Below are 22173 nucleotides of genomic sequence, written 5' to 3'. Positions count from 1 at the left end.
ATTTACCTGCACCCAGGACAAGAGACATCAGGCATCAGAGCCACCCACCCACAGCCACACACCATGAGCGGGCACTAGGTCCAAGTCAAAGACATCAGCAAGAGACAAAAAAACCCACAAAACTGGTCAAAACCTAAAAGGGGAATTGTCTAGAAAGATATAGGGATGTCACAGAACAAGGGTCAGAGCTGCTAGGGGGCCTGGTGGGGACCATAGCCAGGATGGGCAGAGCTGGGGACCAGGGAGTCTCCCAAGCTCTGTGTCTGAGTACATGGCTCTCTGAGTCTCTCTGTCACCTCTTAATTCTCTCTCATCTGGCTGTCTGTCCTTGTGTCTGCCTCTCCTCTCTTTTGGTCTCTCATCTTGTGTCTCTTTTTTCATATCTGTTTCTCTCTTTCTTGCTCCCTATCTCCCAGTCACTGTCTCTGAAAGGTGTCTCTATTCCTCTCATCTGTCTCTATCATGCTCTCTCTCTCTCTCTCTCTCTCAATCTCTCATCCTCTCATCCTTCTCCCTGTTGTATGTTGCTCTCTGACCATCATCGCCACCAGACAGGGTTGTGTTCTCTGTATTAATTAACCTGTTAACATCTGTTTCCTTCCAGCAAAAGGCGGGCTTTACAAAGGTGAAGATTTGTGTCTGTATTATTTTCTGCTGCCTCCCCGTGCCAGGAATAGTACCTGATTCAATGAATTTATGTCAAACTAAGAATGGGTGGAACATCATTCTCACCGACAGGATTATTCAATAACCGTGAACACATTGATACTAGTTGTTATTGTTATAGCTGTTGTCTATTGAGTAATACAGGAATTGGGCTAAACAGTGGCTTGTTTAAGCCTCATAAACCCTCCTGTGAAGCGAGCACTGTTATCATGCCCGTTTTTCAGGTAAGGAGGGCAAGGAGGAGCAGCTTGCCCAATATAAGCCCAGGCCTTGTCTGCCTCCAAAGTCCAGAGAGTTTCTGCCTGGTGGTTGAGAACGTGGGATCTGTCTGGATTGTAGGTCGGAATGTCTGCTCCCGCACTTAGCCAACTTGACCTTTAAAAAGTGAAGTAAGTCAGTCAGAGAAACACAAATATGAAACCATTTCACTTAGGTGGAATTTAAGAAACAGAATACAGAGGGAGAGGGGGGGACAGGTTGTTAAATAGAGAGAAGGAGGGGGAAGAGGGGGAACCAGGCTAGGGGCCTTAGGAGTACACTTGTTGGGCACCTGGGTGGCTCAGTGGTTGAGCGTCTGCCTTGGCTCGGGTCGTCATCCTGAGGTCCTGAGATTCAGTCCCCCATGGGGCTTCCCCGCAGGGAGGCTGCTTCTCCCTTTACTTCTGTCTCTGCCTCTCTCATGAAAAAATAGAATCTTAAAAAAAAAAAAAAAAAATTGGGACGCCTGCGTGGCTCAGTGATTGAGCATCTGTCTTCGGCTCAGGCCGCGATCTCGGGGCGCGGCATCGAGTCCCGCATCGGGCTCCTTGCGGGGAGCTGCTTCTCTCTCTGTCTCTGCCTCTGTCTCTGTCTCTCACGAATAAATCAATAAAATCTTAAAAAAAAAAAATAGCAGTTAAAAAAAAGTATACTTGTTGCGGTGAGCTCGGAGAAAGGTACAGAAGTGCTGGATCACTCTACTGGAAGCCAGGAATTAATACAACACTCTGTTAGGGACACTGCAACAAAAAAGGACAAGAGCACCGGGCGGGACGCCCAGCGCCCTGACGCGGCGGCTCCGGCCCCAGCCGGCCTGCGGCCTCTTCTGCGCAGGCGCGCACGGGCAGCCCCGCCCCGCCCCGCCCCGCCCCGCCCCTACTCAGCCGGCGCCGGAGAGCCGGGGTGCGGGTCGGTGGGAGCTTTTCCAGCGCCCGCGGGGATCCGGTGCTACTAGGCTGCCGGTTCTCTGGGCAGTGGCTGGGCGTCCGCGGCGGCCGGGGAGGGAGCGCGAACCCCGAGATCCGGGGAAGAGGCTGTGCGGAGGGGCACCCGGAGGAACCCAGTTATGTGGCCGCCGCCGCTGTGGCTGCTGCCGCTGCTGCCGCTGCTGCTCTGGGCACCCACGGAAGCCGGTGAGTCACCCCCGGGCGGGCCAGCGGCCGCTGGGCCCCCTCTCCCTCTCCACCAGCCTCCACCAGCAGATGCTCGGCCTCCCCGCGCCCCGGGCTGCGGAAACCGGCGGGCCCTCGGGCTCCCAGAAAGCGAGTTCGCTGCCATGGGTCCTGGAAAATTACTGCGGAGGGTGACTCACGGGCCGCCACCTCAAGTCCTGTGACTGCTCACCGGTTCTTCCCCCCACCAGATGCCAAACCCTGGCCCGCTGATCCCCACAGAGAATGCTTGATGGGGGAGGGGGGATAAGAGCGCGGTGGCACATAACCCTTTCCCCCTTCTGACCCCAAGAGGATGGCTCTAAGAGCATGGCCATTCATTCATTCATTCATTCATGCACGTCTGCATGCATTCAGCGCTTACTATGTGTCTGTCAGTGTTCCAGGTCCTTGGGGATACAGCTCTGAACTCCAGCGGGCCCTGGTTTCAAAACAGCTTTTGGCACTTTTAAAAAAGATTTTATTTATTTATTCATGAGAGGCACAGAGAAATAGGCAGAGGGAGAAGCAGGCTCCCTGCCGGGAGCCAGATGAGGAACTTGAGCCCAGGGATCGTGCCCTGAGCTGAAGGCAGACGCTCAACCCCTGAGCCACCCAGGCATCCCAATTTTGGCATTTAATGCCTGTGAGAGCTCAGGAGAGTTTCCTAAGCTCTCTGTTTCCACAAAATGTGTTGGGGATTGGGGTGGCTGGGAGGGGTTGGGGGGCAGACACTTTTTATGACTATGTCTTGGGAGGATGCTGAGCAAAGTTGGATGCACTTGGTAGCATAGTGATATTGATAATTCGTATGAACAGTTTATTTTTTTTTTTCTTATTTTTTTATTTTTTTTGGTATGAACAGTTTTAATACTGAATGTAGACTCGGTCCCTTATCTCACCAAAAAGGTGACTCCCAGAACACCGGGCACAGCTCCAGAAAAGAGGAACCCACAGTTTGAGGCGTTCACAGAGGGCCACTAACCCAAACCTCTTAAGGAGATTTCCAATATGGGTCCCACTGTGACCTCCATTTACAGATGAGGAGATTGAGGCATGGAGAGGGGAAGTAACTTGCTCAAGGCACCAGCAAGAAGTAGCAGGTCCAATGAGTAAATGAAAAATAGTGGACAGGGCCCCCTTCACCAGGACGGGAGAACCTGGTGCCCAGGATCCTAGGTAGATCAGGCCCAGGGTTGGCCCTAGGCTATGCTACTCCTCCGTTAGCCTAGGCAAGTGGCTTAACCCTCAGAGGTGCACCTCACCTCTCTGTCCAGTAGGGATGAAAAAACTAGTGCACATCTCATGGGGCCATGGAGAGGGTTGCAGGAGGCCACGTGTCAGAAAGCAGCTCAGTGTCTGGCACAGATAGGCACCAAAGTGTGGTTATTAGACTTCACTCAATGTCCTCTTAATAGCACCTTGGCAAGGAGGAGACTTGCTGTTTGGTGGAGGAAAGTACCGGAGAAGGAGACCCATGTGCCCAGAGCCATGCAGTTCAGCAGTGGCAGAGCTGGCGTTCAAACCCATGTTAGCATGCTCACCACTCCACAATTGCTTGTGTCCAAACCATGCCCTCCTCCACCCAGCACGCTCTAAGCACCCCTGTCCATCACCTCCCAGCTTCTTCTTCCTCATAACACAATAATTATAACATTCACCTTGATAGAGCCATTGGGACATGCTAATCCCTCCACGTAGATTTCACTGTCTCCTCCACTCAACAACCCTATGATGCTATAACCATCCCCCAATTTACAGATGATAAAACTAGACTCAGAGGAGTGAAACCACCTGCACACAGACCCACAGTTGCTGAGTAGCAGTACCGGGGTTCAAAGAACTTAACTCCTTCCCACTGTCTCCATTATCTTTATTATTAAAAATAAGAATGTATAGCACCGTGTTTATTCATAGCAATAAAAGCCAAGACATAGTGAAGACCTACTATGAGCTGAGGCTGAAAGATTTTAATAGGGAGCCTGGTGGGTTAAAGGTCAGGACTGCCAAGTGTAGACTGCAGGGTTCAAATCCCACTTCTGCCATTTACCCTCTCTGTGACGTGGAGCAAATGACTCTCTGCCTTGGTTTCCCCATCTATAAAGTGGGGCTGACAGTAGTGCTTGCCTCAAAGAGCTGTTTAAGGACAAAATGCTAAGAGATGTGTGAAGCACTCAGAACAGCCCCTGACCTGTGTAAAGCAACCTGTGCTAACTGTTATTAGTCCCACATTACAAGCTGGGAAAGAATCAGAGAGGTTAAATAACCTGCCTGAAGCCTCACAACAGAGATTGGAAGGGATCCAAAATCCTTGGGTTATAATCGCCTCCCTTCTTGTGCCAGGATCCCCTATAAACCTCCCAATCAGGGTCCATGCATAGTAATAGTAATACTAATATTACCATATTTCATAGATTCTAAGATTTAAAGTTTCTGCCTCCTTTTTCCTACCCCTCTATCGGACATCCTGTAAATGACAGCATCCCAGTGACACTGATAACACTGAGCCGATGAAAACGTTCTGGAACTAGATAGTAGTAATAGTTACATACATGACTCATTGCCACAGAATTGGGCACCTTAAAATGGTTTAAATGGCAGATTTAAGTTTTTAACCACAATATGGACCACAATTTAAAGCATCGATGATGCTGAGATTGGGGAAATACGGTAATAACAGCACAGCGAAGCTGTGGGGATGGTTGCAGACCCGGGTAGGGGCTGGGATGGTGGGGGTGCCAGTGGGCGGTGCCCCTCGGCATCCAGACCTCCAACGCCAGGTCTGACTCTGCCCTGTGTTTCCCTGCAGGGCCCGTGACAGTGGGTGTGCTGGCGCCGGCGCAGGTACATGGCCTCCTGGGCAACACTGCAGAGTTGTCCTGCCAACTGCCGCCACTGGAGCATGGGGTGCACGTGACACAGGTGACCTGGACCCGGCGGGATGCGGCAGGAGAGGACTTCAATGTGGCGGTCTTCCACCCCACGCAGGGCCCCAGCTTCCCGGAGCCTGGGCGGTTGGAGTTTGTGGCCGCCAGGCCCGGTGAGGAGCTGCGGGACGGGTCACTGGCCCTGCGGGGACTGCGCGCAGATGATGAAGCCAACTACACCTGCCGCTTTGCCATGTTCCCCGAGGGCAGCAGGAGTGCCCATACCTGGCTCCGGGTGTTGGGTGAGCAGAGGAGCACGGATTAAAGGGGGGGGTAGGGGCTGGGGGGAGGAGGTGCAGGGATGGAGGGGCAGATTCTGTGGGGACAAAAGGAGGAGATGAGGCAGTGATGGGAGGGCCAGAGTGGGGGCGGGGGGGGGGGGGTATGCAGGGAGGGAAGTCAGAGAGGGAAGGGGCTGGAGGCTAGGAGGAAAGTTGGGATCCTGGAGTGTAAGATCTTAAAAGCTCTTGCAGGCTGAGGGCAGAGCATGGAGGAGGGTGGGTAGGAATGGGGAACAGGGGAAGTCAGGGGGAGTCCCGGCAGGGGCCTGAGAAGCAGGGAGGCCAGGGCTTGCTTCCCAGTTGGGTACTACTAGCTGGGCAAGTGCTTTCTTTAAAAAAACAAACGTATTTTTAAATTTATTTATTCATGAGAGACACAGAGAGAGAGGCAGAGGCACACACAAGGGAGGAACAGGTTCTCCACAGGGAGCCCAATAGGGGACTTGATCCCAAGACCCCAGGATCATGCCCTGAGCATGAAGACACTCAACCACTGAGGCACCCAGGCATCTCTTAGCAAGTGCTTTCATCTCAGATTCCCCCTTTCCTCGCCTGTAGAATATGCTTAGTGACGAGAGTGCTGCCCTCACAAAGCTCTCCTGAGAGTCTCAGGAGTTTATCCAGCTGAACCTTAGAACAGAGGCCAGCTGTGGGCTCCTGATGGCTGTCAACCACTGTTTCTATCTTTGTTTGTTTTTTTCTTAAAGATTTTATTTATTTATTCATGAGAGAGACAGAGAGAGAGGGGCAGAGACACTGGCAGAGGGAGAAGCAGGCTCCATGCAGGGAGCCCGCTGTGGGACTCGATCCCAAGACTCCAGGATCACGCCCTGGGCCAAAGGCAGGCACCAAACCATAGGATCAGAACAGCCACCCTGGGATCCCCCTGTTTCTCCCTTTGATAAGGAATTTGAATTATACCAACCAGAAGGAGAGTGACTCTGACACCGGTAGTGGAGGCTTTCCCCAGCGGGGCCCAGACACCCCCAGGCATTGTAGAAGACTCGTGGTTCATTTTCCTGAGCACTAGGAAGAATAATACAGAATATTTCCTCTTTGAAATTGAGTAGGAAGTCTCTATGCCTCCGTGAAATGGAGATCACTACGAGGATCACAGTGAAAGCTGACATGTACTTAGCGTTTAGTGGCCAGGAACTGATCCAGACCTTACAAGAGTGACTCCTGCACAATCAAGTGCTTGGAACCAGGGCCGAGCACACAGCACCCAACCATGGGTGGTGCTTGTCATTTCAGCAAACCTGGGACTTCAGGTCTTACAGTTCGGGATGAGGGTAAAACAGAACCAGTGAGCGGCCCTGGGCCCCGTTCCCGGCTTCTAGCAGCTGCGTCACTGGCGCCCTGGGGCTGGATTCAAGGACACCACCACCACCATGCTGCCTTTCCTGTTAGCAGGGGCCTTTGCTGAGGACGAAGCTGGGGGAAGTGCTCCACACTGTGGGTTAAAGCTCTTTTGGTGGATCTGGGTGGCACACTTCGCACTCAAATTGCAGCTGTGTGAGGCGCAGAGGAAGCTCATAAAAGGTTATATGGTTAACTTCTGTCATGGTTAGGTGTGTGACCAATACAACCAGAGAGAACAAGCAAGACCTATTGGAAAGATTGAAAAATTTGGTGTTTGAGATCTCTGAAGATGAAATATTCACTTCTCTGATTACAGCCAGAAATTTAGTAGAGCAGGGGGGCGCCTGGGTGGCTCAGTTAGTAGAGTGTCCGACTCTTGATTTCGGCTCAGGTCATGATCTCAGGGTCATGAGATCAAACCCCATGTCGGGCTGCACGCTGGGCATGGAATCTGCTTGGGGTTCTCTCTCTTCCTCTCCCTCTGCCCCACCCCCTACCCTCAGAACAAGCCCTCACTCACTCTCTGTCTCTCTAAAAAAAATAAAATTTCGTAGAGCAGAAACAGGTTGGACATATCCTACTAAGAGATGATCAGCCCCTACCTGATTTCAGAGAAATATGAACAAGTGATCCTAATGCTGTGGTCATAGGCTTGGCACCAGAACACTTTCATTATCAAATTCTGAATTGGGTGTCCTGGTTACTCCCGGATGGGGTGCCGTTCCTGATGGCTTTAGAGTAGGCCACAGACACCGAGGCCACTGTAGTGGGAAAACCAGAGAAAATGTCCTTTGTGGAGGCATTGCAGGGTGCTGGCCATGAATCTGAGGAGGCCATGATGATAGAAGATTGCGGGGATGATGTTGGTGGGGCTCAGAATGTCGGCACACTGGGTGTCTTAATAACAACTGGGAAGTAGCAAGCAGCAGATGAAGAAAAATACTAATCAGTCTCCTCAGCTTTGTGAGAGCTTCCCTTGGGCTGTAGGCCACATTCTGCAGAGTCTATCATGACCCCTTATGTGAATCAGAAGCAACTGGAAACACAGCTTCTCGTGTGTGGAATTAATCCCTCCCTAAATCCATGCCAGCACAGATAGACGCAGACCAACCCTCCTCTACTGTACATCAATTAGAAAGAAAGGTGTTACATTGCAGCCAGCCCCTAAGCCTTGCTTATGTCTTTTGTTCTGTTTTGTAAAAGATGATGAGACTCAAAGAAAGTGAAAGCTAAGATTTTAGGCCATTCCTTTTAAAATAGTCCTCAGGTTAGGCAGGGCTGGGAGGGAGGTTCCATAAGGAGTCGTGTTCTCGGCCATCTCCTTGCTGGTACTTTGGGAGGGGGCGGTGTTCGGATTGTGAATAAACTTGCATGGCATTTTGTAAATGAGAAGATAATGTGTTGAAAAGCGTATTTGGCTGTAGTTGTATTTTTATTTTTATTTTTGGCTGTAGTTTTAATATTGGGTTCAGCTGTGAAATCTATCAGACGTGCCCGTGGGGCACCTGGGGGGCTCAGCCGGTGGAGTGTCTGCCTCCCGGCTCAGGTCATGATGCCAGGGTCCTGGGATCAAGCCCCACATCAGGTTCCTTGCTTGGCAGAGAGCCTGCTTCTTTCTCTCCCTCTGCCTGGCACTCCCCCTGCTTGTGCACTCTCTCTCTCTCTCTCTCTGTCAAATAAATAAATAAAATCTTTAAAAAAAAAAAAAAAAAAAAGAGGAAGAAGTGCTAAGTGGAATACAAGTCAGGAAAAGCAAAACAAATTGTCGTTCAGCCCAAGTGATCGAGTGAATTTGCTTTCACAGATGTAGAAAACTAGATTATCTACTAGATCAGTCCCAGCACAGTGACTTCTTTTTCTCTGCGTTAGCCAGAGATGACTAATTTAAACTTCGAACTTGATTTTAATTTAAAATTTCCTTTAATAACCTGTTCGTTACAGATGCCTATTGCATACTGTTGTCACTTTTATTTTGGAAAGTTATGTAACATTAAAAGTACCAGTATTTTACCAAAAAGAAAACACACACACACACCAAAAAACCCACAACCATGAGTCATATTTAAGAGAAATCTCCAGGGGGATCCCTGGGTGGCTCAGCGGTTTAGCGCCACCTTTGGCCCAGGGCGTGATCCTGGAGTCCTGGGATCAAGTCCCACATAGGGCTCCCTGCGTGGAGCCTGCTTCTTCCTCTGCCTTTGTCTCTGCCTCTCTCTCTCTCTCTCTCATGAATAAATAAAATCTTAAAAAAATAAGAGAAATCTCCAACCCATAATAATGCAACAATAACAAGCAATAATGAGGAAGGAAACAAGTGGAGCTCCAGGTTTGGGAATCACCAGAATAATGATGAAGGGTTTAGAGTCAGACCTCACATAAAAGCCCAGCTCTGTCCCATAGAACTGTGTGACCTTAAGCCTGTCTTCCCTTCTCAACCTGCAGAGCACTGCTCAGCCCTCCTCTCCTCCATGAAACCCTCCTTCACTCCACCAACACTGCGGCACCCCTTCTGGGATTCCCCCACCCCAGCCTTGCCCACTGCGGGTTGCCACACTCTCTCGGGAAATCTGTCTTCCTCTTTGACGGTGTAGCCCCTGAAGGCAGGGCTGGGTCCTATCATCACCCGTGATACAGCCAGGCAGTGTATTCAATTCCTAATAATAATAGTGTTTCCTGAGCACTTATGGTGCCAAGTACCATTTTATATTCTCATTGCCTATGATCCTGTCATTATCTCCCGTGGACAGATGAAGAAGCACATGTGCCCACAGCCACCCAGCGGCTCAGGGACAGAGCTGGGATTTGAACCTGGCCCGCCTGTACTCTCAGCTAGCTGCCCCTCTCCTGCAAGCCTCCAACCCCTGCTGCTGTGATGTTTGTAGAAAGACCGCAGGCGAGGACTGACCGGTCCCTTTCCCTCCTGTCCGCAGCCCAGCCCGAGAACAAGGCTGAGTCCGAGGAGGTCCTGTTCAGCCCGCTCAGCCCAGAGCCTGTGCCCGTGGCCCGCTGCGTCTCCAGTGAGGGTCGCCCACCCGCCCGCATCTCCTGGCCACACCTGGACGGCCAGGCCAATGAGAGCCAGGTGCCTGGACACCTGCCTGGCACGTTCACCGTCATCAGCCTCTTAACCTTGATCCCCTCGAGCAAGGTGGACGGCAAGAATGTCACCTGCAGAGTGGAACATGAGAGCTTGAAGAAGCCCGTCCTGCTGCCCGTGACTCTCGCTGTGCCTTGTGAGTGTGCCCAAACGTGAGCAAGCACAAGGACCGCTACATTGTCTACACGGGGCCCCCTGGGCCACAAACAACACTATCCTTCATGGTCTGTACCAGCTTCTTAGGCGACAGTCCACGCTGCACCCTGGTTTGTCTACCCTGGCTCTCCTGGTCACTGTCTACACTGACACCCCACAGTCTCTCCCAACTCCCTTGAACCCGGCCTACGCACACTGCCTCCACCTGCTTCCCTAGGCAACTGTCTACACTGACCTTGCCTGCATTGCTACACTGTTTACTGCACTGTCTACCCCAACTCCCTTGTCCATTTTCTACACTGCCTACCATTGTCTACACTGGGTTTCTGAATATTCCCTCCTGGGCAGCTGCTACACTGATTCCCTCAGGTACTGTCTTCCTTGGACACCTGCAACATTGCCACTGGGTCTGAGGGAAGAGGGATCAACACTGGCTCCTCCCCATTAAAAAAAAAAAAAAAAAAAAAACACTCTGTCTCATTGGCCTTGCCCATGAGGACTTTGAAAAGTCCTCCCTGTCTAATCACATTTGGGATGGATAAGCAGCAGCTGAAGCAGAGCCATCCAGGATTCTTCCTGGCAGGACTTGTCAGAGCCTTGAATATATGTTCCTGTGGGTTATGGGCACCTAAGAGGCCTTTTCTTACAGGAGACCTACAGAATGCCAGGACCTGGCTACCAAGGAAAATGAGTACAGAGGAGCAGGTCCCCAGAAGCCTTCTCAGCACCCCCCTAGCCCCCACCCTGCCAAGGACTTTTGGCCTGCTGTTCTCTGAAGAGATCCATTGCCCCAGACTCCTCAAAGGCCTCTCTGTCTCGGGCTATTCCTGAAGCCCATTGAGGCCTTTTCTCATTATGCCATGACCCCACGTATCTTTAGGCCCCTCTGAGGAGTCCCTGTCTCTGAACCTGTGTGTCTATTTCCCTCAGACCCTCCCGAAGTCTCCATCTCCGGCTATGATGGCACTTTATACATGGGCCACAGTGAGGTCACTCTGAGCTGTGACGTCCGCAGCAAACCGGAGCCCACAGGCTATAACTGGAGCACGTGAGTCCTGGGTGGACCTGGGCTCCAGGGTCTGAGGGAGGAGGGGGCTGTGGGCCTGGACTCCTGGGTCCGAGGGAGGAGGGGGCTGGGGGCCTGGACCCCCGGGTCTGAGGGAGGAGGGGGCTGAGAGCATGGACTCCCAGGTCTGAGAGAGGAGAGTTTGGGGCCTGGATTCCTGGGTCTGAGGGAGGAGAGCCTGGGGGCCTGGATTCCTGGGTCTGGGGGAGGAGAGTTTGGGGCCTGGACCCCTGGGTCTGAGGGAGGAGGGGGCTGGGGGCCTGGACCCTCAGGTCTGAGGAAGGAGAGCCTGGGGACCTGGATTCCTGGGTCTGAGGGAGGAGAATTTGGGGCCTGGACCCCTGGGTCTTGGGAAGAAGGTGGGTACAAGAAAGTAAAAAGAGAGAAGTCGACTTTAGACCCCAGTGAACTTTCTGTCTTGTATGAACAGTTTATGAGAGGTCGGTTCAGGTTCGCTGTTACACCTGCTCTTTTGCGTGGCCTGCTGTGTGCCGGTGGCCACCTCATCCCGTGTGATTCCCCACACTCCGCGCACAGGCAGCATCATCACCGCGCCCGGGGTTCTTTAAGCCGGGCCCCAGTAACCACCATCATCTGCACGGGTCCCGCGGCCACAAGGGTGTAGAAGTGGCTCTCAAATCAGCATCTGGCTTAACTTCCTAACCTCGGGACTGTGCCACCTCCCAGGTCACCTCATGTAACCTGCTCAGTCACTTCTGACAGAGCGGGTGCTGTCCCCATTCTCTGGATGAGGAAACTGAGGCGCAGAGCACTCAGATCTCCTTGGATTCATACCAAGGCTGGGGGGAAGAGTGGGGGAAGCAAAAAGCAAAGGAATCGATAGTTTTACTTAATTCGCATCGGGCTTTTGTTCTAATTACAATCAAACTTATGACCGTTATAGAAACTTCAGACAATCCAGTTATGAGCAAAAAGAAAACACTAAGAACGTGTAGTCAAGTGCCCAGAAATATCCACTGTTACCCCATACCCCTCCCGCCTTCTGTTCTCTACGCTTCTCTCCCTCCGTCTCGGGAACGCCTTTCCGTGTCAGCTCTCAGAGCCGCATCCCCGTGCTCCCCAGCATCTCATCGGGAGAATTTGTAGACATACAAAAAAAGCTGTAAGACTTTGCCAGGGAGCGCTCAGAAACCCCCTATGTGGATTTCTCCCACTCATACTTTCCTGGACCTGCTCAATCATGTCCATCAATCCATCCCTCTCTCCATCCTTCAGGGGTTTTTTGTTTTGTTTTGTTTTGTTTTGTTTTGTTTTGTTTTTACCTCTTATGCACTTCAGAGTACCCGCAACCCCCTTTGCGGTGCTGCTGGGATTCCGTTCCATCCTATGTGCATGCCATCAATTATTTAACGCCCCCTGCAAGAGAGATAGGGAGCTCGCGTCCCTCTTGCTAGCATGCAGATGCCACATGGGTGATCATCCCCACCTGCCCGGCTCGGTGGATGGGCACAGCTGTGCCTCTAAGGAATCGTGGCCTTGGGTCTTCCAGTGAGTGGTGTTGGCTGACGCCTCCCCGTCCTGCCTCAAAGCACCGTGATCCAGGCTGCTGAGCCCACATGGCTGGGTTTCCATCCCAGCTCTGCCAAGCGCCCAGAACTCCGTGCTTGCATCTTCTCTGTCCATTAAACTGAAATGTGTCCGCTGTTTACCGTGTGCCAGATCCCACTGGCCAACACACCCTAGTAAATGAGACAGGCCACATTCCTTCCCGTCCTGGTGCTCTGTCCTAGCAGGGGAGGGAAACAATAAACAAAATAACATTGTGAGGTGTAGTGTGTCCGATGGGGATAAATGCTGGGAAGAGGTAAAGCAGAGCGGGGAGGGGTGGGGGGTTTTGCAGTTGCAATAAGCTGGCCAAGAAGGCTGTCGCTAAGGTGACGTCTGAGCCCAGGCCTGAAGGAAGTGAGGATGCGCCGTGCACATACCCGGGGGAATAGCATTCCAGGCAGAGGGAACAGCATGTGCAAAGGACCTGCAGTGGAAGCCTAACTGGAGTGTTGGAAGATGAACTCGGAGGCCACTGTGGATACAGAGCAAAGGGGAGAGTAACAGACAGTGTGGTCCGAGGTATCTGCAGCCGGTGGATGGGGTCTGTGGCTGTGTTAGCACTTTGGGTTTATGCAGGGTGAGGCAGAAGCCACAGGAAGGCTCTGAATAATGAAAGGATGTGAAAAGTTAGTACTTACAAGATCTCTCCAGCTGCTCATAGGGGACAGTGTGGTGGGGGTGGGGTAGAGGCAGGGAGTCCCATGAAAAGGTAGCCAAGGTGGCCCAGAAGCTGGGGGATCGGACCGGGGTGGTGGCTGGGGAGGCCTGCAGAGGGGCTGGAGTCCAGAGAGGTTTTGGAGGTGAGATGGGTGGGACCCGCTGATGGGTTGGATGTGGGTGTGAGTGGAAGAGTCGGGGAACTCCAGGGTTGCTCTCAACTTTGATCAGAGACAGCATGAGTACACAGTGAGAGCTCACACCTGCCACTTCACCCATCTGTCTCTCCCAGGACTGTGGGTCCCCTGCCGCCCTCTGCTGTGGCCCAGGGCTCGCAGCTCCTGATCCATACCGTGGACGAGTCAATCAACACGACTTTCATCTGCCGTGTCAGCAACGCCCTAGGGACTGGCCAGGCAGAACTGAGCATCCTGGTCAGAGGTGAGGAGTCCCTTGGGTGGTAAGAATAGAGGGACCGAAGGAGGAAGTCCCAGCAGGATTCCCTCTGAGGGAGGAGTTTGGAAGTGCTCCCTGGTTAAGAGAGTCCTCAGACACAAGAATGCTTTCTGATTCCCATCTCCCCCCAATCCCCCTCATGAAAGGACCAATGCAGTCAGCTTTAGTCTCTGTTAACATCTGTACCACTGAAACTATTGTACAGCCTGCTGGATAACCCCCTCTGCAAACCCAGGGTTGGGTAGTTGCAGGAGGCTTGTCCCCAGGGTCTCAGAAAGGCCTTCCCAAGTATATTAGGCAAGAGTCTCTATCAACTGAAATTGATAGAAGGACAACTCAAAATAGTCTAAGCAAAAACGGGACTTTATTGAAAATGCACCTTCAGGTACAGTTGGATCCAGATGCTCCAACTGTGAAACCCAGGAACTTCGCTTTACATCTCTTGTCTCTGCTTTTCTCTGTGTTCTCAGGAAGGTGAGCTGTCCCTTGGCAGCTATAGCCTCCCATCTCACCCATCTAGTAATCCCAGGGGAGAGAATATACCACTTCCAGTAGCTCTAGCCAAAGTCCCAGGGTTGGCTGTCATTGGCTTAACTGGGGTCACAGCCTCCCTATGAATCAATCACAATAGCTTCAGAGAATGAAATGCTCTGACTGGCCAGACCTGGGTAAAAGTCCTGTCCTAGGAACCAGGGGGTGGGATCAGGTCCTCCTAACTATATAGACTGAGAGACAGAGCAGTAGCTTCCCTAAAGGATGAGGAGTAACGTTTAAGGGCAGGTGAAGACCCCAGAAGCCTCTGAACCTAACTCTGCTTCCTTTTGTTCTTGCAGAAAAACCTCCCAACAAGCACGGCTTGTCCACTGTGACCATCATCATTTGTGGAGCTGTGGCCGGGATCATTGTGGTCCTGGGGTTGCTGTTATATTTCTTGCTGTACAGACGCCCCCGTGAGTCCTTCCTCTTTGGCACATCTCCTGCCTGTCAGCAGTGAATGAGCATTATTACAACTGCCATGGTTGGCCACCATGGCAGCCTATACTAAGATCTATACTAAGCCCCATGCATGGCAGCCTCCTCAGTACCATGAGGTTCCCCCATTTTACACCTGAGGACACTTAAGTTCAGAGGCTCTTGTTCATTGGATCGGTGATTCCTTTTACAAATGTTTAGGGAGTAAGGGTAGCAGCTGGCACTCTGATCCCCACCTCTTAAGGTCCTGATGCTCTTTTTTTCTTTTAAGATTTTTTAGTTGTTTATTCATGAGAGACACACAGAGAGGCAAAGACACAGGCAGAGGGAGAAGCAGGCCCTTCGCACGGAACCCATGTGGGACTCAATTCCCAGACTCAGGACCATGACCGGAGCCAAAGGCAGACACTAAACTGCTGAGCCACCGAGGCATCCCAAGGGCCTGATGCTCTTGACTCAAGGGCTCCACCCAGGCTGTCCCTCTGCCTGGAGCACCCTCCCCATGGCTCCTTCTGGTGAAGTCCTTTGGCTGCATAAGAAGAGCTACATTTTCCAGAGCACTTTATACCTGTGGTGAAAGGGACTTTCTGTGCAATGCCCCTCTCAAATGCTCACTACCACCCTGCAAAGTGAGTCCTGCCATGAGCCCCACAGTAGAGACAAGGAAATGTTTGCTTGGAGAGATGAGGTCTGCCAACAGGTGCACAGCCAGAAGGTCAGGCAGAGAGGGCGGTTCTGTTGCCCTCAAAGCTTATACCCTCAACCGCTAAACAAAACTGCCTCCTCACAGCCCCGCTGGAGGCCGCCTCCTCCAGGAAGCCCTTTCTGATCTCCCAGAGTGAGCCTAGCACCTTTTCTGGTCTTCCCCATCCCCCATCCCAGCCCTTGCCCACTCTGGGATGCCACTGTGTGGGGACTTATCTGTCTCTCCAGAGAACTGTGATCCCCAGAACAGCAGAGCTAGAACTGTCATGGTCATGGCTGTGTCCCCAGCCCCACCTCCCACTGGGGGCCGGGCACACAGGAGACACTTGAGGAAGTATTTATGAAGTATGGCATCTCCAGGGCCCTCATTCTACCACTTTATTAATTGTGTCATCAAGGGCAAATGACCGACTCTCTTTGACTCAGTTTCCTCCTCTGTGAAATGGGAGTAACTGTACCTCATCATACAGGTAAAGTGCTTGGCGCAGCATTTGGCTCGTCATAAGCCACATGCTGGCTCTATGTAGGCTCTAATAACTATTGCCGCCAATACTATTACTATGATTAATCTGAACTCCATGAGAGTAGGGATTTGTGTCTGTTTTGCTCATAGCTGTACCTGCAGCACCTAGCATGCACCTGGCACAAAGTAGACATTTCCTATTTGCTAAATAAATCCCTGTTTGATGGTTGAGAAAACCGAGGCACAGAGAGTCAATTGCCTGAGGTCACACAGCTCCTAAAGAACAGGGCTGGGATTTGAAGCCTTCTATCGTATTCTAGAACCCATGCTGAATAAATATCTATTTATACTTAATAACTACATGAATAGCTGTGTGAGGCATATACCCCAGTCCTGTTTTACGAATAACCACTGTGGGGAGTGGCTCCTCCATGTCAATGGCAGAATTGGGGCCAAGAATTCAAGGGGCTCTGACACCCACATGTGTCCTCCTGCCATGCTTTCCAGCATTGTCATTCATTCCTGACAACTTCTCCTCTTCTTTCCCTAGGTCAGAACCAACGCAGCTCCACTGCTAATGGCGTAAGTATGGTGGTGGAGATGAGGAGGGTGTGGAGTCTGCATGGACATTCCCAAGGAGGGGACAGACACCTCTGGGCACCCACAGCGCTTAACCAAAAGCCAGCATGGTGTCAGGAGCCAGGTCCTGGATCTTTTCTCCAAATACCTGGAGCAGTGGTTCCCAACCTTTCCTGCTGGGCAGACTCCCCTGAAAAGTTTGCCCAAAATGCAGGTTCCCAGGTCCTTCCCTCTGAGAGTCTGGTCTGGTGGGCCTGTGCTGGGGTCTGGGGATCTGCATTTCCATAAATGACCCATGCCTCCCCACTCACGACCATACCTTAAGAAGTACTGCCCTGGCTTCCAGGGAGAGGGGAGGGGACAGGTCTGCAGCTGTTTTCACCCTGAGCTTCAGTGTTTGGAAGGGCCCTGAGGCTAAAGTTTGAATATCTGCCTTCTAGCATGTCATCTATACAGCTGTGAACCCTGATGCCAGCTCCTCCCAGGATCCACAGACAAACAGCCCCAGGTGACAAGGTGACAGTGTCACCACTGTTGGAGAGAGACTGGGACTGGGGAGGAATGGACTTTGCAGCTGGACCCTGGCCCAGTGGATGCAGTCTCCCTTCAAAGAGAGTGGCCACCCTTCTCATGCCAGACCTCAAGACGTACAGTGGCAGGTGCAAGTCCAGCTGTCCCCACGACCCCTCCCTCTCAGGTTCAGTTATTCACCGGAAGGAATCCCAGAACTCAGGAAAGTGGTTGTGCTCATGGTTACAGTTTACTACAACGAAAGTATGAGATTAAGATCAGAAGCATGAAAAGTCGCATGAGGCACCATCCAGAAGAGTCTTGGCACCAGCTTTCACTTGCACTGACAGTACTGATTTTTCCTGGCAATGATATGTGTCAACACAGAGTCCTGCCAACCGAAGAAGCTCAGCTGAGCCTTGGTTTCCAGGGTTTTTATTGGGGAGTCCATCATTGCAGACACCGGCTGACCACCCATGGAACTGACTTAGTCTCCAGCACCTCCCTACGGCAAAGCCTCACTATAAATCACACTGTTATCATAGACTCACTGGTGCTGCCCACAGCCCCAGGCAAAATAAGACTCTTATCAGCCAGGATACTCCCAGGGGCTTAGAGATTCCCTGCCTCCCAGAGCCAGGGGCAAAGGAAAGGGCTAAATCTTACTTTGGGCAAGATTAACCCTTTCCTGCATTGTCATTGTGGGGCCACACAGACTATTGCAAGTGCCAGCAAAGTTTTGTAAGAATCTGACCTCTGGCCTTGACCTTCTGAATCTCCATGTCAGTGGAATCCCTGTGATTACAAGAGAGAGCCGCCAGCCTTATCCAGAAGAGAAGCCGAGGCTGGAACTCAGCTGCTAGGGCACTCTGAGGAGCAGAAACAATGGTAGACATAAACTTGGAGGATGCAAGTTCCTGGCACCTTCTGCCAAGACTTGGGGCCTGGCATTGACAGGACATCGGAGGTTGACAGGACATCAGAGAAGGGGAGCCAGTACCCCACCAAAGAAAGCAAAGTGTCAAAAACAAGGAGGAAAAGGTTCTAGGAGAGCAGAAACCACAGCTGTGCAAGCCATACAGACGGCCCTCAGACCAGGGAGGATACAGCCCAACATCCCAGAGGGAGAACTTCTCAGGTACAACTGACCCATTTCTTTTACAACAGACTCTGACCTTGGAGGCAGGCACCAGAATTCCTCTAACAGTGAGACCTGTCTGTTGGGGAAGGACTTGGCAGGAAAGACCATGGGCCAGAATGCTAAACTGGAGCATGAGGCATGAGCTGCTGTACAAGAGAAAACAAGAAGTTCTTGGGATTCACTCAGGGTAGAAGGGAGAGTGTGAACAGCCTCCATAAGGGGTAAGGTGTAAGGGATGGCAAGGAGAGATAAATGGGAGGTTGGCCACATTGCTACTACATGAACCCCTATCCAGCCCCCAGCCCCAAATACTTTCTTAAAGTTAATTTATTACACCTCAAGTGTCTGTGTGCAGGGGAGGTCTTTCATAAGAATTGGAGACAGGCTGTTTTCTGTGAACAAAACCAGAGGTGTGGGAGCAAGAACCTGAGTCAAGGGGTCACTTGGGTGTCTCAGTGGGTTAAGTGTCTGATCCTACATTTTTAAAGATTTTATTTATTTGTTTATTTATTTGAGAGAGAATAAGCAGAAAGGAAGGGCAGAGGGAGAGAGAAGCAGATTCCCCACTGAGCAGGGAGACTGATGTAGGACTCAATCCCAGAACCCCAGGATCATGACCTAAGCCCAAGACAGACGCTTAACCCACTGAGCCGCCCAGGTGCCCCTAAATAGCACATCTTATTTTAAGATTTTATTTATTTACTCATGAGACACTCAGAGAGAGAGGCAGAGACACAGGCAGAGGGAGAAGTAGGCTTTCCGCAAGGAGTCCGGTGTGGGACTCGATCCCAGGACTGCAGGATCACACCCTGAGCCAAAGGAAGATGCTCAACTGCTGAGCCACCCAAGCATCCCTGAATAGCATATTTTAGATGGAGGAATTGTATCACCACAAACTTAGTGGCTTAACACACAAAATTCTTCTCTCACAGTCTGGAGGTCAGAAGTCCAGAGTCTCACTAGGCTAAAATCAAGGTGTTAGCAGGGCTGGTTCCTCTGGAGGCTCCAGGGAAGAATCCATTCCCTGCCTCTCCAGCTTCTAGGAGTGCTGCTGGCATCCCTTTTCATATGGCCCATCATATGGCCTTTCCTCCCCATTCTCCCACTTCCCTCCTCCAAATTTCTTGCCTCTCTCTTTCCTTTATAGAACCCTGTAATCACACCAGGCCCACTCGGGTCACCCAGACTGAGCTCCCTATCTCAAAGTCCTCAACAAGATTTTATTTGTTTGAGAGAGAGAGAGAGAGCATGAGTACAAGCAGGGGAGCAGCAGACAGAGGGAGAGGGAGAAGCAGGCTTCCCGCTGAGCAGGGAGCCTGATGCGGGGCTGGATCCCAGGATGCTGAGATCATGACCTGAGCCAAAGGCAGACGCTTAACCCACTGAGCCACCCAGGCACCCCCAGACACTTGTTCTGCACCTTTCTTTTATTACTAAGGTTTCTGGGAATTCTAAGAGAGTGTCTTTAGTGTTTTTACAAAAAGTCACATAGTGGGGTACCTGGGTAGCTGAGGACTTTTTCAACCAAGCCCCTACTGGATGGGCGTTTGTAGTATTTCTGCCCCTTTACCATTACAGAGTTGTAATGAGTGGCCTTACATGCTGTCACACCCCAGCTCATGTTGACACATAAGTGTAGGACATACTTCCAGAGGTGAAATTGCTAATCAAAGAGTATGTGCCCCTGCTGTTGTGATAGATACTATAAATGGTCCTTCCTAGAAGCCTCTGTGCTGGGCAATGATGGATGTGACCACTGGTTTCAGTGGGGGGAGCATCTGTGAATTCCACAAGAGCCAGGAGTGGAGAGCAGACCCAGAATTTTGGTATAGGAGTCAGAAAAACTTCACATAAAATTGAGAAAAAACCCGATGATCAATATTGCAGAAGGAAGGGGACAGTGTCTGATGGAGAGCCTAAAATAGCCCCAAACCCTCCCTCAGCTGACTCTGCTCCAACCGGGAGGAAAAGGAGTTCTGAGCCAATGCTCAAAAGGCCACATAGTGTAGGATTCCGTTTGCAAGAAATGTCCGGCGTAGGCAAATCCAAAGAGGCAGAAAAGCCATCAGTGGTGGCCAAGGCCTGAGGGAAGGAGGTGACAGTGAAGGACCACTTAATGGGTTCAAGGTTTCCCTTTTGCACGATTGAAAAAACGTTCTGGAAATAGTGGTGATGGTTGCACAGCACTGTAATGTATTAAATGCCACTGAGCTGCACATTTTAAATTGGTTAAAATGAGGGGCGCCTGGATGGCTCAGTTGGTTGCTCAGACCGTTGAGTGTCTGACTCCTGATTTTGGCTCATGTCATGATCTCAGGGTCATGAATGGAGCCCTGTGTCGGTTTCCACGCTGAGCACGGAATCTGCTTGAGGATTCTCTCCCTCTCCCTCTCTGTTTCAAATAAGTAATATAATATAATATAATGGTTAAAATTATCAAAAAATAAATGTGGTTAAAATGATCAATTTTTATTTTTTTTAATTTTTTAAAAGATTGTATTTATTTATTCTTGAGAGATAGAGAGAGGCAGAGAAACAGGCAGAGGGAGAAGTGGGCTCCCTGTAGGGAGCCCCATGCGGGACTTGATCCCAGGGCCACAGGATCATGACCTGAGCCAAAGGCTCAACCACTGAGCCACCCAGGTGCCCCAAAATGATTGATTTTATATGTTAGTTTTACTACAATAAGAGAAAAAAACTTTAAAAATTTTTATAGAAAAAAATGTTTCCCAGCTCTTAGGAGCCAAATTTTTAAGAACCAATTAAATTCATGAAGTGAAGGATGGGTGAATTTTTTTTTGAAGATTTTTATTTATTTATTTTTGTGTGAGAGAGAGAGAGCATGAGCATGGGTGGGGAGGGGAGGGAGAAGCAGACTCCCCGCTGAGTAGGGAGCCTGTCGTGGGGCTGGATCCTGGGATCATGACCTGAGCTGAAGGCAGATGCTTACCCACTGAGCCACCCAGGTGCCCCAAGGATGGGTGAATCTTAAAGAAAAAAATAGTATTCTAACTTTTAAGGAGAAAAGTTCTTTAATAAGTCTTTATAAGCACAATAAGGCAGACTTTCTTCAAGGGGAGGGGCCATTGCAATAGACCCATTGCAATGGGATCGTGTGGGGAGTGGGTGGGGGATTAGATTCAACTCTGAACACAGCAAGGGCAAGTAGGACTTTATAACCAAGGAGCAGGTGGGGGGCAGCAGGTGGGATATTACTAAGAGGTAAATCAGATGTAAGGGGGATCCTGGCTAACCTAACCTGACAAGATTCTTACTGAAGACAGGCCAGGATGACCAGATATCACCTGGGGAGTGGGGGGAGCGGGGAGGAGGAACCTATCAGACGTGGAGGGCAAGTGCTATCAAGGGCCAATAGCTGACTTAGGAGGATACTTGCCAAATTTGGACAAAACAGACATGAACACAGAAGTCCAAAACTCAGACCTCATAGGAAGTGTGCGGGGGAGCCTAGGTAGAGGCCAGTCAATGAGAGAATCTCCATCAGTATATAAAAATGTGATGGTGAGAATGCTTCAGGTTCGTTCCAAGAGCAGAGAGCGCCCCTCTCCCCACTGCTCCCCAGGCCCAGATTAAAAACAAGGAACCGGATTGTCTGTTTCTACTCCAGGCACCGTGTGTGGAGTTCAGCTCTGCTACTCTGCTGTTTGTTCTATTTTCCACCACTCGTTGGCATCATCCTCAGGCTGGTGCCAAGATGGCTGCTGCATTCCTGCCATCACAACCAGACCCAGACCTGGAAAAACAGACCAGCGTGTCCTGGGTGAAATTCCCCAGCAGCCTCTTCTCGGGCATCATTGGCCAGCGTCATCCACTGCTCAACCAATCCCTAGCCAAGAGAAGAGGACTGCTTGGGAGGCTTGGACCACTCAGGACCTGTCCTCTGGGGTTAGGGAAGAGCCCAGAGGAAGGCTGCAGAAGGGACAACAGAAGTCTGGATCTCTGGTATTTATTAGCAGTGACTCTCTGGGTAGTTGGAAGATGACTGAATGTTACTCTCTTCTTTTTGAGCTCATACTGTCTAAATTTTCCATATTAAACCTTGACTTTTAATAATGCAAAGGAATCAAAGTCATTATTTGAAAGAAACAAACTGAAAGAGAGAGATAGAGAGAGAGAGAGAGAGAGAGAGAAGCTTC

The 22173-nt window shown here is 50.9% G+C and overlaps 1 protein-coding gene and 1 pseudogene across 3 annotated transcripts; both read left to right on the top strand.

Annotated features, from left to right (window-relative positions):
* The first annotated feature begins 1791 nt into the window (after positions 1-1791).
* PVR (PVR cell adhesion molecule) lies at positions 1792-22092 on the top strand. Of its 3 annotated transcripts, none has more exons than XR_005354569.1 (9): positions 1792-2057; positions 4885-5244; positions 9576-9878; positions 10829-10946; positions 13483-13631; positions 14480-14596; positions 16337-16368; positions 16806-18013; positions 21645-22092. XR_005354569.1 is itself a non-coding variant. In XM_038528626.1 (8 exons), exons 1-8 carry the CDS (start codon positions 1991-1993, stop codon positions 16875-16877), a joined length of 1218 nt encoding a protein of 405 aa, XP_038384554.1. In that variant the 5' UTR covers positions 1792-1990; the 3' UTR covers positions 16878-18583. The 3 variants fall into 3 exon arrangements, 1 of the variants encoding a protein (XP_038384554.1); XR_005354568.1 differs by having other exon boundaries at positions 16806-18237; XM_038528626.1 differs by lacking the exon at positions 21645-22092 and having other exon boundaries at positions 16806-18583.
* LOC111098537 lies at positions 6570-8188 on the top strand (annotated as a pseudogene).
* Positions 22093-22173: the final 81 nt, after the last annotated feature.

Source organism: Canis lupus, chromosome 1 (assembly GCF_011100685.1).
Source record: "Canis lupus familiaris isolate Mischka breed German Shepherd chromosome 1, alternate assembly UU_Cfam_GSD_1.0, whole genome shotgun sequence".
Classification (NCBI taxonomy): Eukaryota; Metazoa; Chordata; class Mammalia; order Carnivora; family Canidae; genus Canis; species Canis lupus.
This window is presented reverse-complemented; position numbering and strand designations above follow the sequence as displayed.